This window comes from Spinacia oleracea, chromosome 6 (genome assembly GCF_020520425.1).
Source record: "Spinacia oleracea cultivar Varoflay chromosome 6, BTI_SOV_V1, whole genome shotgun sequence".
Classification (NCBI taxonomy): domain Eukaryota; kingdom Viridiplantae; phylum Streptophyta; class Magnoliopsida; order Caryophyllales; family Amaranthaceae; genus Spinacia; species Spinacia oleracea.
The window spans coordinates 98,729,210-98,746,985 of NC_079492.1; the positions used below are offsets into that span (position 1 = coordinate 98,729,210).

Consider the following 17,776-nt stretch of genomic DNA (forward strand, 5'->3'; position numbering starts at 1 on the left):
TGACTCTTACATTATTTTGTTATTTATCGATTTAATTAATTACATTTGAATTAATTCGGTAATATTATTGGAAACTTGAAATTTATATCATTTTTGAGGAATGTCAAGATGATGTTTGGTAAAACAGTATTCTATAAATTATAATGCAGAATTTTATATTGCAAAATATCAGGAATTATATTGCAGATTTTTTTTAAAAAAAAAAAAAACTCAAAAGTTGCCCTTGTTTGCAACAAGAGCAACTTATGTGAAACTTATAAGTTGCCCTTGTTTCAAACAAGAGCAACTTATGTGAAGCTTATAAGTTGCCCTTGTATGCAACAAGGGCAACTTATAAGTTTCACATAAACTTTTGATAATTTCACAAAAGTGACCCCCCATATGTTGCCCTTATAATTGGCAACTTATAAGTCTATTTTAAGGGAAACTTATGATGTTTTTTCCTCTAGTGCATATTTTTATAAAGCTATGATGGCTCAATAGCCTTCTTGAAAAATATGGTCCGATTCCCACTTGCATGCTTTAATCTACAAATAGATTTCTTAAGCTTGCTCTTTTATCTAGCATCCAAAACTTTTACATTGTGTGATGTACATAATTCCTTTCTACAAGTCCAATTGAGGAAGGTGTTTCGTTTTCCAATTGCCATATTGCCATATGCAATGATTGTTAGATTTATCCAAAACAGTTCAAGCATTCCAACTTGGTGAAAAAGATTTCAACATTATCAATGCCGTGAAGTTGTTTGTAATCTTTAACCACCAATCTAGCTTTCCTTTTATATGCGTATACGTACAACATCATCTTTGTATGTTTTGAAAACATGTTTGCAACCAATGGGATTGAACCCTTTATGCAAATCGACGTTGTATGTTTAGAAAACATGTTTGCAACTAATGGGAGTGAACTCTTTATGAAAATCAACCAAATTACAGATTTGATTCTTTAAGATGAAGATACTAAATGGCCTCAAACCATTTATATGGCCTCGAACCATACTTAAGTTTCTGATGGCCTCAAACCTACAATAGTACAATTTCAATATCGCACCTTTTCAATAATGCGTTTCAATACCGCAATTTAAATATCGCACCTTTCAATACCGCAATTTAAATATCTCACCTTTCAATAAAGCCTTTCAATATCGCATTTCAATTTCGCACCTTTAGTATTGCGATTTCAATTCCGCACTCTTTACTAACCTTATTTTAAGGTGATGTGGTTTTGTACGCACTTTCAATAATTCTTTTACTTATTGTGATGATGCATCAAAACTAGTAATCAATTAAAAAGAAGTAGAATTAATAATCAAGCAACCAACGTACCACAAATCAACTAACAATCATACACTAAAATCCGACGTAAAACAGAAAAATCAAGAACAAAATCACCGGAAATGAACCAATTGTGCATAATTAACATGATGAAGTTAGATCTACTAACCATAAAAAGATCAACGAAAGTATAAGAGTGATCTTGCGAATGTATCCGTAGTTACATACTCGGACTCCTTCTCATAATCCTGGAATATGGTCCTTCAATCGCCATGAACCCGAAATCTTGAAGAATAACAGAGATTTGATAAAAGTTGGAGACTCCTCATAATACTCGTGAGCTTTAATGAAAGTCGTAGATTTGATGGAAGTTGGATGATGGAATGAAAGAGAACGGAGAAGGGGGCGGGAGAATCTGGAGAGAGATGAAATCTAAGGCTTCTTGAAAAGGAAAGGGAGAGGAGCTCAGAAAAGAAAACACGCGCAGGAAAGAGGGCAAATTGGTTATTACACTGCCTGTAAGAATTGGATAAAATCAAAACGTGAAGGAAATTGAAAGCGGATCCGTAATTCCACTATTGGATGAATAGTAAATTACTACGTACTCCTTGCTTTATAAAGGGTGTATGATTACTAGTAAGAATATATATACTTCCTCCGTTTCCAAAAAAAATTGCAACACTTTGATTAGTACGTTTTCCAAGACACAATTTTGTCCGCAAATATCCCTAATCACACTTCTTATTTTAATCTTAAAATTTAATATTATGAAAATATAAAATGCAATCAATCCACCAACATTTTTTATGATATTTAATTTTAATAATTTAGTAAAAATTTATGGTCAAAATTAGTAAATGTATAGTGAAAATAAAAAATGTTGCAATTTTATAAAACGGACGAAATATATAAATATGAATATATAAATATAAAAAAAAAAAAAAAAAACAGCTTTTGCTTTAATTTTTGCTGCTTTGAGTTTCACAGCGAACATACAAGAAAGAAGAGCTTAAGCTTTTGTTGCTTTCTGCTTAATGGAGTCTTCCCTTTTCTCTCTCCTCTCTTCATACAAACAACCCTTTCATCTCTTCTTCATTTTCTACTGATTACTTTGATCTCCGTTAACAAATCTAATTCCATAACTCGAGTAAGTTCATCTTCCAATTTCTTCTGTTTTATTTTTCTGTTCAATTTCATTGTTTTTGTTGAGATCTGTGGCGAAATTGACCCTTTTTTTTTTGTTTTACCAGTTCGAAATTGTCTTTTTGTGAGGAAGTTAGCATTTTTTTTTTGTTTTACAAACTAAAAAGGGTCTAAAATAGCCAATTTCCTTTTTTTGGGTTGAATTTTGGGGTCTTAGCTTTTAAGTGGGAATATCCGCATGCAGTCGCACTTTCCATTTGTTTTATGAATTATTTTTTTGTTAGTTTAATTTATTTCATATACCCTTTTTATAAAGTTTCACACTTATTTTAGAAATGTAATTTTTAATTTTTATTTTTGATTTTGTGTTGTAATTGTCCAGGAAAAGGGACAAATCTTTTGTATGTTTCAGATTTGTTAATTACTTGCTCCATTATTTTCTCTCTCCAAAATTTGAAGGAGTGAACTTTAAGTAGGCATTTTCTAGAGTTTTAGTACAGTTTTGGTGGTTGGTTCAGAAGAATTTCTTGGATAAATGATAAATTGTTGGCTGGTGATAGAATTAATTAATTTATAAATGTTGAAAATTTTGTTGAAATAGTATAAAAATTGTTTTCTCTACATTTGTGCCCTTTCTAATCGATTTCTTGCATGAAATTAGTTCGATTATTGTTGAAGTTTATAAAGGTTAATTTTTTTTTTTTTTGTGGATTTCTGCAGATTTTAAGTAGTTAGAACTTGTGGGGCAAGATTTGGGAAAAGTTGATATAAGAGGGTAATTTTAAGAACTTGATTCTGATGTCTCCCCCATTAATGGGTGTTGAGGGGGGAGGGGAAAGCAATGATCATACACTGGTGCCTTCTCTGGCGAGTGTGGATTCAGGACTAAAAGAGCACAACTATTTCGGGCTGTCGGACTGTTCTTCTGTTGACAGCTCGAATGTATCGGGTTTGTCTGAGGACAATAAGGACAGTCTGAACTTTAAGGCTACTGAGCTAAGGCTTGGACTTCCCGGGTCTCAGTCTCCTGAAAGAGACTCGAATCTCTGCCTGTTAAGTACCTCGATACTCGACGAGAAGTCGTTGTTCCCTTTAACTCCTTTGAAGGATGGGATATCCTCATCTTCACAAAAGACTGCTGTCTCTGGAAGTAAAAGAGGCTACTGTGATACTGAAGCTAATTGGACCTTTAAGTCACAAGGGCATGATTCTGATGCTCCTAAACCAGGTGTTCAGGTGAAGGTTCCAACTATTGATGGCATGAATTCGATGTTATCACCGAGGCCTGCGGCCCCACAAGCCCCACCCCAGAGCGGAGTCTCACAAGCCCCTCCAAAGGCCGTGGGGGAACTGCCGTGTTCTAACAGTGGAAATAGAGCTCCGGCTGCTAAGTAAGTGTGGGTGTTGGATAAACAAGTTTATGAATTATGAATCTAGGAATGCTTATATAATGGTTACTCAAAGCTGTTGTTGCATCATTGACAGGGCACAAGTTGTAGGTTGGCCTCCTATTAGATCTTTCCGTAAAAATACGTTGGCCACCACTGCGAAGAGTAATGATCCTCTTTTTATCAAGGTTAGCATGGATGGTGCTCCCTATCTGAGGAAGGTTGATCTCAGAACTTATGCTGCTTACCAAGAACTTTCCTCTGGTCTTGAGAAGATGTTTAGTTGCTTCACACTAGGTAAGTATCCATGACTAGTAACAATGGTCATAGTACCTTAATTTAAAATTGCTCATGACATAGTTCGTGTACAGTATTTATTTGTTGATTTTCGTCTTCTCGAACCTCAGTTGTATTATAAAGAAGTTTTTTTTTGGATTTTCAATGTTTTCAGGTCAATGTGGATCAAACATGACTGAAACAAAATTGAGGGATCTCTTGCATGGATCAGAATACGTTCTCACCTATGAGGACAAGGATGGTGACTGGATGCTTGTTGGAGATGTCCCATGGGAGTAAGTTTCATCCACAACATTTATTTAATTATTTTTGTTTTTCCTTGCTATTTTTTCCTCACAAGTCTCACGACATCCTAACATTCTCAAAGTTGAAGCATGGTTCTTGAATGTTACTCTGAAACAAATATATGATGCAACTTTATCAATATCTTATACTCCCTCCGTTCTTGAATGTTAGTCCTCTTGGAATCTAAGACAATCCAACATAAGTACATTTGTCACATGAATCTCAATAGAATCTAACCGGTTAGAAGAAAGAAATAATTAAGGGGTTTAATGGGAATAAAGGTTTATTTGGGAGTAAACAAGTGAACTATTTTGATATTTATAATGGTATAATGGGAATAAATGTTGGACAGATAAGGAAAGATTACAAAAGGATTAACAAAAAAAAAGTTCATTACGGAAAGAGGACTAACATTAAAAAATGGAGGGAATATGTGTTTATGGCGGATAGCCAACCATTTTAATGTTTATTAAATCTGAGTAATATATCTTTTTTAGATTCAATGGTAAAGTGGAAAACCGTTGGGGGCATAGACGGGTTCTCATCTTTGTTTTGTAGGAAATTATCTGCATGCTTTCTTACTGTGTTTCCGAGCAACTTCCTAATCATATTATTTGTGGAACTGCTCCTCTAGCTTATTTCTCCTATAGGTTTTTTCCTCCTTTGGGCACCTAGCTCTCTCTTATAACCTATGCTTTATGTGAAACTCTCTTTTGATATTAGAAATGTCTCTAAACCCAAACTTATACGCTCTAAATTACCATATTTGTCACTCGTCTGTGTTTGTGAGTGCTCTAAATTGACATCTGGATTTCCTACATAAGTTAATATTTTATGTGTTTCCATCTTAACTCATGTATGGTCTCTCATTTCTGTCTGCAACATAGTCTCCATATAACAGGTAAAGGAGACTTTGTAGGGATACATAACTAGTCACGGATTTCATATTTATATTATCTAATAGCTGAGTGACACTGTGTCCTTTCTTCTTTCATGCTTTGACGAAGATGAACAATTTACTATCTGGAATCAATCTGCTCTTCTTTCATCCAATATAACCTTTGAGGAAGAATGATACATTCTTGGTTCACACTATATGAGCTCTGCAATAGTTTGAGTAGAAGATCTTAATTTGTAGGGCAGGTTCTTATCTACATTTACTTTCGAGGAAGGTGAAAGAATGTTGAGAATCTCATAATTGAACCTGCTAGCTGCATCTCTTCTCAAACTTGTTGATCACAGACTACTGTTTGGAAAAACTCCCTTATGGCCCACTATTTAGAGTTAACAGTAAGGTGAGTATGTACATAACTACATATGTGCACATTTGCATGCGTGCGTATAAGTATGCATGTACACATGGATATGGGACTGAGAACTAGTTGAAATGTTTATAGGCAGAGGACAAGTGACATCTCAGCGGTGAACGTTGTTACGTTTCTGTTTCTTGTAGAGCAAATCTGAAGAACATTGGAAATTACTTTTGGTGATTAACGTCTTAGTACTATATCCTCTCTTGGTCCCTAAATAATCTACACACAGATACTTCATTTTTTATGAAATTGATATCAAAAAATAAAACACTTCTTTTTCTAGCCAAACAAAACAGTGTAAATATTGTAATTTACTCCGTTCTGCAATGCATAAACCCTCTTTCTCTTTCCATTGTACTTATATTTACTAATTGCTACTTTTAATTTCTGTGCCAAACTCAAGTATGAATATTATTTTGGCGGACCGTTATATCTTGATAAGCACATTTCTAACCTTTCAAATCTAATAGACAACAATGCATTTCTTGACATGTATGCATTATGAACATTTTTGTGGTTATCTGATTGTATGCGCATGAATTAACCTGAATTGTTTTTCTTCTGTGAACTGTGCTTCTGGAAAATAGTATCTGTTGCTTTTATTTGTTAATTGTTGACGTTAAATGCCTGTTGACATACAAGACGAAACTTAGTTTGTTACAATGTTGATACTTGGTCTTCTGAACTTCAGTTTTATAGAAACTGTGTGCACTAACTTGGTGGTGCTTGTCTATTGACAGGATGTTCATTGAAACATGCAAAAGGTTGAAGATTATGAAGGGTTCTGATGCAATTGGCTTAGGTATGTATATTTTCTGTTACGAAGTAGTCCCTTTATTCGAAAGTAAATCATGAAAGGTTTGAGACTTGAGAGTCTCACAATACTTATTACGGATTTGAGGGTGTATTTATGGTGTATTTATAGCAAGATTTTCTTACTATGTTTCCTGTACTTTAACTTAGACCATAGAACCAAGAGGCTACGTTTCTGTAGTTCTTTATTCAACCACTTAAGAATATTCACTAAGCTAAAGTCATCCACCTCTCAAGTAAATGTGCTACTGCCGTGGAAATGTTGTGTGACGTATGTGGTTAGTGGGCTAATTTTTGCTGACAATTGTTGTTGCTCACTATACTGTGTAATCTGGTTGCATATTAGTGTTTGTGTTGGGTGGAAAGAAAATTAAGAAAGAATATTGCAGGGTCTTCATGGTAAAGTTTGCAAGACATTAGGAAAGGTTTTTATGCTTCATTGTTGATTATGTTGTAGACCTTGCAGTTAATAATAAATGTTTTAGCCTTGCTACTTGGACTCCTCATTTCTTTTAAAGTGCATGGATACTTGACACTTTGTTTTGGGAAAACCATTCTAAAGAAACATGGCTGAGTCAACTCTATCAGGCTATGTATCCATGCTTATGGTCGAGTTTGAGTTATCCGGTCACTTGTGGATTATACTCTTAAACAACATACTATTTAAGGGGTGGTGCATAAGTTAAAAAATATAGACATTTGGTTCACCGTACGAGTCTAAAATGCCTGTCTTGTGTCTTTTTCAGCTCCGAGGGTCATGGAGAAATCTAAGATCCGGAATTAGTGATGCAGCAGCAGATCTTCCCCTGGAAATATTTTAGTCTGGTATTTCAACGTGGAAGATAGTGGCACTCAGCAGATTGTTTTCCACGGAATAGCTTTTATGTGGTTTGTAATTCCATGCATCAAGTGTATGGTGTCTTATCATATCCTCTTAGTGTCTCTGTTTAAAGGCTACAAGTGTACCTTTAAACTTCTGTTAAAACTTGATTAAGACAGCGTGGTCATTCTGTTTTCAAACTGTGTGTATGTTAGAGGGAGCTTTAGTTGATTATGTTTGACATACTTTGTCATATTGCCATATTGGGTCTGCAATTATTAAATCAATTATCGATTGTTATTATGAAATTGGTTACTAGTGAATTCTTGTTATACTCTCCTTAAATATTGTTATTCGGATGAAAAACTACAAGAGGATGGTGAATTGTATTGGGAACTTATAGCCAAAATAATTGCGGAATTAAAAACATTAGAAGCTATAGGAACACAGTGCATAAGAGAGATTTTCACGAGGAAACTTTTCAGGGCCTAACTAGAAAGAAAACCTCGACCCACTCGGGATTTGCTCTAAAACTCTTTACTATAATAGGGCAATAACTACTCAGTTACAAACCTATTAGAAACTCGGGTCTCACTTAAGTTACTCTACGAACACAAGTTCCCAATATGTCAGACACTTTGCAAAGGCTAAAACATTCTCTTTTTATGGGCAACAATTATCCTATTCTCAAAGTAAACTTCCACTTACTTACCTATGTCTCCTACAAAGTAGGCTTATCTCATGACTAAGTAAACAAGAGAATTTATGGAGTAAGGACCAAGTATTTCCTTAAGTTTCTCCATAGATTTAAGCCGTCAATTTATGCATTCTAGGTTCTAGGCGATATCCATGTTCCTAAATTAAAACAAACTCACTAAATGTCAGTTATAATAAACGTGATTTATTCCATGGTTTAATAAGATTCCCAACTTAATAGGAACCTACTTAATTAATCTAATCATAAATGCAAATTAATCTTTGGCTACTTAGGATTCCCAAATTAATAGGACTCTATTTAATTAATCAATTTAATTAATTTATTCCAAAATATAAATCTTATTTATCTTATTAAGAATCCTAGTATTAATCAATTACCTATTTATTATAAGACTTTTAATCAAATTAAAACTCTTAAATAGATTATCCTAAATGCACGTTTATATTCTAAGTTAACTGACAATTAGATTAATGCTTACTGACATATTTAGGATGCAGACCAAGTTCCTAGACACGAGTTTCTCATACACGAGTTCCACTAACACGAGTGTGAGGGGGTCGAAAAATGGTACGGGCGCACGTTTCCGAAGAAAACAGCTCGAACGACTTTCCCTTGGGATGTGGCAAGCAATATTAAGTAAAACAGAGACTAATTGTGGGCATTAGCCTCTTTTTACTAGTCTGTAGGAGTCGCCATTCAGTTTTCAAAGACATTGAGGAAACTGACAAAACCTGGTTGTCGTGATATGCATGGAGTGCAAACATATTTGACTCACAACGGCCATAGGTTCCCTTTTGATCCCTATATGGAGATTGCTCAACGTACATCCAATGGAGTAGAGACTGAGAGTTCGGGGGACGTTTACTAATACGGGGAATGCCCAGCATTAGCCCACGCGGCGGTCCTTACTAGTTCAACGTGACGATGAAAGGGACATGTGAGATGCTACATTACTAATCTGAGTTGATTTTAATGCACAAACAATTAACTAAACAAATGTCAGAAGAGTGATTTAGATTGATTCGAGAAGCTTAGGAATATCAGATTTGTCCAGAGATTATCTTATTAGGTGTGATTAATAAAACAGAATATGTGAACATATTTATATGGTGGTAAAAGCGATAAAAAAGTAGATTTCAGGTAACAGCATAGCGTAGGCTATACTGTGGTTCTCAGGAACACTAACCACTTGACTTTACTAGCTTTCCTTTTAGTTTTTGAACCTCCGGGTAACTGATTGACTGGGGGACGGGATTCTTCCAGAATTTTGGGTGTTTAGGCTAGGTATTGGGATAGAGCTTCGACAGCACTTGCACTTAGCTGGGAAATCGTACGGGCATAGTCTGCTTAACGGTGCGTTAATACGGCAGACTGTCGAGAATACAGGACAAAGAGAGAATCTAAGCTTCGGTCAATACTCAAGCTTGAGGTATTTTGAGGGGATTGTGTGTACTTTTTGGGGTTTCAAAGGCCTCTATTAATAGTGTAACAGGCCGAAATAAGGCAAGATTGGAGAAATTTGAGTTTTCTGAAAAGCACATTGCAGTGCTGGAAATTTCTAGCGATTTGATCAGGAGTGCTGGAAATTTTCAGCGCTTAGCAACGCAACGCCAGATCTGTATTTTTACAGCTGGTTTAAACTTTATTTTTGCGTAAATAGGTGAGAACCAAATTACAGCGCCAGAAAGTTATGGCGCTTGTGTTGGTGCGCTGGAATATTTGTGGCGCGTGCCTGCCTAGCGCTGGAATTTTCCAGCGTTGGTGTTTTACTTCCACTTTTCTAGGTTTATTCGATTTTATCCGAATCTCACTCACAGTTTAATCTTTTAAGAACATTAGTTGGTGTGCAACTCTTTATTCTTTATCCAATGATCAATTGTAGTGCAACGTAATCACTTGAATATTTATCTTATACAGTTACTGTTGTGGGCAGCAGCTAAGCATAGAAGTTACTATAAATAACATGGAAATATGGTTTTTGGGATTGTCAGTCAGTCACAGGCTATTCGTCGCATACTTAAGAAAGCTTAGTCAAGCAATGATTGGTTTCATCATCGAACACACCGCTTCGGGCCTAGGGATAAATGTAGGCTTCTATAGTTAGCCCCCACTTTGATTGAGTCTGGGCAAGACGATAATCAAAGTATTGGTAGACGGAGCGCGTCTGGAATTTGGTTTGGTTAGAACCAAATTTATGCGAGGGTTGTAAGGTTATGAATAATACAAACAATATAATTCATGCGGAAAAACCATAAAGCCAGGAATCCAAATTAATTGCCACATAGTCAATTAGCATAATTTAGGTTACATACAATGTGATGCGTGCCTTCCCTAGCTGCTCCCGAACCGAACAAGAACAAGTCAAGAGCTCCAAATGCCGCCCCTCCGTAGAAAGTCCACAGCACGTTTGGATCCGCCTTAGGTTCAACCAACTAGGATATTACTTAAGGTTTTATGCACTCGGGTTAGGCTAAAAACACTACTACAAAAATAGCCTAAGAAACCGACCAAAACAAGGCAACGAAACCTCACTTTATACGAAGCCTAGGTAGTAGGTCTCTTAGCATAAGAGACCGGAATTTTGGCCTAGATTCTTTGATATATCAAAGAAACCGATTTTGGCAGAAAACTGGTTTCTTAGATCATTTCTTGTGAATTTAAATACATAGAAAAAGAGACCGAATTGAGGAAATATGCAGTTACTTTGACTGTACTAGGAAACCACTTTGTTAAAAAGTGCGGTTCCTTTGATTTTTTTAAAGAGACTGTATTTTAAGCATCTACGGTTTCTTTGATGCTCCTCTATTATAAACGTGCAATCTATGAAACCAGATTTATTAAATATCTGGTTTCTTTGATTTTTTTAATTAAATTTTGTGTGGGGGTCGAAAAAAGCACGAGGCTAATGCGTGACCTCGTCCCTCGTGGGTGTGACGCTTCTTTTTTGTCAAATCAAGTGTAATTGGATTTCCTGTGAGTTTACACCCAATTGACTAGTAATATAGGAGTCGCCATTCAGTTTTTAACGACAATGAGAAAAACTGACAAAACCCGGTTATCGTGACATAAAGGGAGTGCAATTATGTTTGACCACGACGGCCGTATGTTCCCTTGTGATCCCTGGTGTGGGGATATCTCAACATACACCCGCAAGGTAGAGATTGAGGGTTCGGGGGACTGTAACTACCGAGAGGAGTACTCGCTCGTCGATAACTCCAGAGGCAGGATATCCTTACTAGCTCAGCATAAATAATTGAAGGGACATGCGTTAACTATTAAACTAATCTGAGTTGATTTTAACAATATGCAACATATAATACTAGATCGAGCGCGATTATCTGATTTAGATTGTATTAAGGGACCTAGCATGATAATCCAATTTCCCAAAATATTATTTTTATTAGGCGTGATAGAACAATCAGATTTGATTAGTTTAACAGTTCATAAAAGGGCGAGGAAAGCAATTAAATCATGAAAAGGGACACATTACGACGCACCCTTGAGAGGTGCGTCACAGTTCTCAGAAAACTAACCACTTTGACTTTGCTATTCTCCTTTTATTTAACAAATCTCAAGGTACGGGACAGGATACGTTCTGTTCGATTTATGGATCGATTGCGACAGAACGCGTGATCAATTTCGCAGCGTGAGGCTTAGGCTTAGGGGTTGGAGTCAATACTCAGAAATAATAATTGTGTGTTGTTTTTCACGTCGAACTTGGGCTATATTTATAGAAAAGATTTCGTTGAAAGATAGAATTGTAGAGCTCTTATCCACGAGGAATTAGGAAAGAACACGTCCCAGGTAATTTCAGCGCCCAGGCCTGGGCGCCGCAGATTTCGGCGCCCAGAGCCAGGCGTTGAAAATAGGATCTGGGCTGTTTTCTTAGTCAGATTCGGATTCCTAGAAACCGGAGTGTTTGAGACTTAATCGAGTCTTTTAGTGCGTATTAACCTTGTGACGGAATGCGTCTGGGCCCGTTACGAACTCTAGGCTCGTTAGGATTTTAATTAATACGTGACTCTTATTTTCGAATCATATTAGGAATAGGATTCTCTCGTAATCTCTATCTCATTTAGGATTTATGTTGGAGTGCAACACCTAATTCTTACAGGTTTCTATCTTTTATGACTTGCCACTTTTAACAACTACCCATTACGACAGTTACTATTTTTAGCAGGCTTCCATAAATAGCAGGTTTCTATAAATAGCAGGTTTCGGGTGAAATGAAAAGGGGAATTGAGATTCGTTATTTTATAGGAGATGCGTTGTCAAGTGGAGATTTATGTTCTCATCATCGAACCTTCCCTTTCGGGAATGGGGACAAAAGTAGGTGTCTACAAATTTTAAATGGCTGCTACAACCAATAAATTAGTGACAAATAATATATTTTCAAATTATATGGTACCTGTTAGATTCCATCCAATATCCAAATTGGCTCAATTCAATGGTAAAAATCCATTAACTCTATATTATATATATGCATAAAAATACTCCAAACCGACCAATGTACCTTCTTGTTCTCCAAAGCAATAAATTAAATAAAACTACTGTAATATAACATTCTCCAAACTCCAATCACAAGCTTAAATCCAAAAGAATACTTCAAATGTATTAACTTGCTATGAGATTCGCAAAACATTTGTTAGAAAGTGTCAATATGCACTAGCTACAAATATCATTCATGATCAACGTCCAAAATATCATTTTCTTCATTTTCATCAATCTGATCATTGATAACTTGTTTTTGCTTGAAAAAATATGTAACCAAAGTATCCTGTGTCTCGTCAATCATCGCTTGAGAATAAGTGGCAGGAACTTGAGGAAAGTACTGCATACAAGACATAAAAACAATTAGAATAGGTATATGTTAAAAGATATAAAGCCGAATGGAAGTAAAGCCATTAGTAAAATAGAAGTTGGAATTTGTTATGGTGTCTAGAACTATTTTTTATTAGGGAAGATTGTTTGCTGTTTGGTGTATTAGCCATGATAAATTTATTTTCCCTTATTTACTTTTCAAAAAATGAAACATAATTTTTTTTTTACTGAAGCAAGAAAAAAATTAGTACTCTGTTAAAGTAGAGGGAGAAATAATGCAGAGGAATTTAAAGCATTGCATCAGTGTGTACTCAACGTAACTATTTCACATTTGTATCTTAAACTCTTAATCTGATGCAGGATCAAGTTTGAGCATATCACGTGGCAGCAGAAATTTCAGCTTGAATCTGTCCTGCTTGCAACAATCTATCCTATAAACTCATGCAGTGTACTGATTTTGCAAACATGAGATCGCACAGTAAACAAGGCCATGGAGGTCTTTAGAATGACTTAATAATGGAAAAATGGAAACTCACTGCCAATTCCCATAAGCAATCACCTTTCATTTCTCACCCATATCCACTGGGCCATGTCTGAATTTTTATACCTGTCAAAGTGTTTGGTGTCGTAAGCTAATAGGAAAGGCCCAAGTGTGCTGACAAGTGAACTTATGGTGATTAATGAAGGTCTTCTGATCGTGGTTGAGAAAGGGTGGCAAAACATTGTCATCCATTCAGATTCTCAACTTGCTATGAATCACTTGCTAGAGGACACACAAGTACGTACCAGATGCTAATTCAATCTAATATTGCAATGCAGGGAACTTGTTACACGGATCACTAACATTCAAATTCAGTTCAGTCCCCGAAGAACCAATGTAGCTTTTGATATCTTGGCCAAGGCTGGTAGGGTGAAGGACATTTATTATAATAGCTTATGTCGTAACCCTGTAGTTTTGTTTGATAATCCTTGTAATTTTCTTGTAACTGTAATTCAGGAGGAGATACATCCCTGATTGTCATGGTTGTACTTTGGTAACTTTTTAATTTAATGGTTTTGCCTGGCTTTGCATAAAAAAAAAGCTAATAGGAAAGGCTATCTCTTGCTACTGGTTAACTAAGGGTGGATAGCTATCATCCTATACGTCAGGGAAATAGAAAGACTGCTGCTTCAATCAGACAGGCTATACAACTTATTCGACAAATTTTTACAGAAGTTGAGTGGTTCAGTCTTGGTACTCGGATCTCCTATGTTAGATGAAAACACTAATTATGAACAAGCAGATGAAAGGCTTTCCTTACTCTTTCCCTACAACATCGACATAAGGCCACCAGTAGACGAGACAAATCTCGTTAACTGGAAGTTCCAACTCGAAGATGACATGAAAACAATCCAGTTTCAGGATAACAGGAACCAAATTGCCGAGGTTTTAGCAGCTAATGATCTTGTTTGTGATGATTTGGGTTCTATTTGTCATTCAGATACTTTAACACTCAGCGATCATATTCATGAAATTTTTATGTCTGCGATTTCGTTCCATTTGATGAAAAATCATGAGCCTGAATACAGAAATGGGAAGCTGGTTATTTCTTCTGGGAGTTTGTCCCATGGGTTGAGTTTGTTCCAGGAAGGGAAGAAGATGGGGAGGAAGATGGAGACAGATTTCATAAATTGCTTCTTCCCTTCCTGGAACAAACTCAATTTGGGGTGGAAGAAGGTCGGTAGAAGGTCTCTTAGGTAGTAGGTCGGTAGAAGAGACGATGAAAGCAGAGAAAGAAGAAGCAATTTGGGGTGGAAGAAGAAACTCAGGGAAAGTTCTAGCACCTTACAAGATACAAATACAAAATGCTAAACATGAATTTTATTAACTCATTCTTCAAGTAGCGAGGAGGCTTAAGCAAAAAAGTCATTTCTGCCAACCCTACTTAGACTGCGTGCAGATTCTAAGATGAATAAAACCACAACACTTATTCACAGAATTATGTAGTCTTTAAAAGTTCAATCTTCAATGACGAATGCTAGTTCCTTTAAACAAAATTGCACTTAGTATGCAACCATAAAAGCATTTCAGATGCTGATGGTAGAAAATCAGAATAAAGGACATACATTCATTAATTGGATTAGACTGGCTACCTCATTAATCTGAAATCTAGCAAGAACCCTAAAACCGAGTTCTTACACAAAACAATCAGCTGCCTGTAGAGAAGTTTATTGTTCACTAGATATCAGCAACCTAGTTCCATCTAGGAAAACAGATTTGGATATTGGTTGCAGGGAAGTCTGTTGTCTAAGAGCCTGCTTACAATACAACAAAATTTAGATACAGAGGCAACACCTTGAGGCAATTCATTTTTTATGGCTTCTAAAAGTGTATTTTAGCATTAGTTAATTATGGTAGCCTCTAAAAGTTATTTTTAGGGTCGGTGAAATTTAGCCAGCCCCAAAAAGTACTTTTTAGCATTAATAAAATAATGGTTGCCCCTAAAAAGTTTATTTAGCATCAAAAGAAATTAAGTTGCCCATAAAAAGTACCTTTTAGCATTAATGGAATAATATTTGCCTCTAAAACTGTTTTTTTAGCGTCAATGAAGTTTACGTTGCCCCTAAAAAGTACTTTTTAGCATTAATGAAATAATGGTTGCCTCTAAAACATTTTTTAGCATCAGGAAATAATGGTTGCCTCTATAACTTTTTTTTTTTGCATCAATGAAATTTACGTTGCCCCTTTAAGGTACTTTTTAACATTAACGAAATGATGGTTGCCTCTAAAACATTTTTTTTAGCATCAGAAAATAATGGTTGCCTCTAAAACTTCTCTTTTAGTATCAATTAAAATTTTGTTGCCCCTAAAAAGTATTTTTTAGCATTAATGAAATAATGGTTGCCTCTAAAACATTTTTTTTAACATCAGAAAATAATAGTTGCCTCTATTACTTCTTTTTAACATCAGTTAAATTTTAGTTGCCCCTAAAAAGTACTTTTTAGCATTAAAGAAATTTTAGGTCAAGTCTTTGATTTTTATTGTTCGTTTTTTGTTTTTTATCCATATTTTGTGCTTGTAACCGTGGTTTTTATATTCTTCTGTTCATTTCTCCAACTTATAATTCATGAATTTGGTTTCTGATTTTTTTTCTTGGATTAATAAGGGTATAATAAACTAAAGTAAACGATCAACCAATATGAGAATAATATTATAAACTAATAGTAGCCTATGTAGGATTCGAACCTACATCATTGTGCAATTGCACAAAGCTCTACCAATTGAGCTAATAGACTTTTTTTTAAAGAGAAAAGGAAAACTTCATTCATTCAACCATAGGCCCGGCCCTCGAAGGGACATCAATCCAGCAAAGTACAATGGAGGTTTTTTAGAAAATAAACAAAGTAAAAGCATGAAAAGGAAAAGAGCAGTTGGCTCACAGGCTGACATAGTAAGATGATGTAGCTAGGAAAGGGAAAACATGAAATCTACTGTTTGAAACCATTGAGATCGAACTGGTACACATTGAACCTGATGATCGATTTCTAGCTCGAAGGCTAGAGCAGCAATTTTATGGGCAAGTTCATTGGCTTCCCTTCTTGTGACTTAGAATTTTACTTCCCAATTTCTTCCCAGTAGCTCGATAATATCTTGACCAATCAGACCAAGTTCATGATTAGCCATACTTTCAGTTTTGTCCAGTGTGGCTTAAACCAGGTGGTTTGCTCATGTATAACAATCACAACCAAGAGAACAATGTCTTAAACTCATCTCTTCTAAACTAAAAAACTGCCAAGTTCCAATATGAGGCATCAATCATGACATGCAAGAAAATAGCAGTTCGGCTATTGACAGTAGCAAAGTTTCACCAATAAGCAGTGACTGTTTTGAGGAAGCACATAGCCACAAACAGAAAATTTTGAATTACAATGCCAACTTCTCATCATGATAAAAAAATTATGCAAAAGAGTTTCGGGGAAGTACCGGAAACTTGGCAGTGAATGGAAACAAAAAGAAACATATATAACTAAGAAAAAATGACGGTTACCTTTGGAGGAACCACTTGTTGTCTCTTTGATATTGTCTCTTGCATGTAACGACATACATAATATCCAGAATCATTGGTTCCTTGAGCTTAACGAGGACACTATTTCATAATGAATTTCAAATCAATAATTCAGAAAATATTTGACTGTTTTAAGGAAAATATATCATATTGTATTAAGAAGAACTAAGTTTAAGGTATGAATTGCACACTTGTGGTTGAATCCACATAATTGCTGGATTTCTTTTCATTTTGATATCCTTTCGATGAACAACGGAAAATTTTAACATTCCCCCGCAGAATTTGACAAGTTAGATACAAAAATATGAGCAAGTATTATTTATAATTGGAATAATGAAAGATACATACGCCAAAATGATCCCCTGAACAAATTCTGGAAATTCATTTTCCTGTCCTGTTGGATCAAGCCAAAACACTGTTCCTTTCCACGGGCTAATGACAACTAACATCAAATGTCGTCAATATAAAATGTATTAGTGTAACCAACAACAAACAAAAAAGTTTTAAGAAAGTTCATGAAGTGAACATAACTAATCTTTCAATGTACGGAACAAAAAATATTTGATTTATATTTTTGCCTCCATTGCACCCAAAAACATTACTCAAATAGTCAGATCGATCTTTCTCTTCTGCCGGGGTTAACGGAGAAAGAATATGAACATCGCAAAAGCCATACATTCCCGATACACTCTCCTTTCTACACCCCTCGCTCAAGTACCTTACACATCAAAGTATATATATTAAGTCTTGGTTCTTAGTTTCAAGACACGAGATATTTTACACGGTGGTGCTTATGTGCTTTCAGGATTTCAGGACAAGTCGGATATACGCACACATAATTTTCTATATACTAGTCAT

At 35.6% G+C, this 17,776-nt stretch overlaps 1 protein-coding gene across 1 annotated transcript; it reads left to right on the top strand.

Moving 5' to 3' along the window:
• The first annotated feature begins 2,229 nt into the window (after positions 1-2,229).
• Positions 2,230-7,641, top strand: LOC110793309 (auxin-responsive protein IAA9). Its single transcript, XM_021998173.2, has 6 exons — positions 2,230-2,421; positions 3,138-3,808; positions 3,903-4,102; positions 4,257-4,377; positions 6,441-6,502; positions 7,260-7,641. The coding sequence occupies exons 2-6, from the start codon at positions 3,216-3,218 to the stop codon at positions 7,295-7,297; spliced, it is 1,014 nt and encodes a 337-aa protein (XP_021853865.1). The 5' UTR covers positions 2,230-2,421; positions 3,138-3,215; the 3' UTR covers positions 7,298-7,641.
• Positions 7,642-17,776: the final 10,135 nt, after the last annotated feature.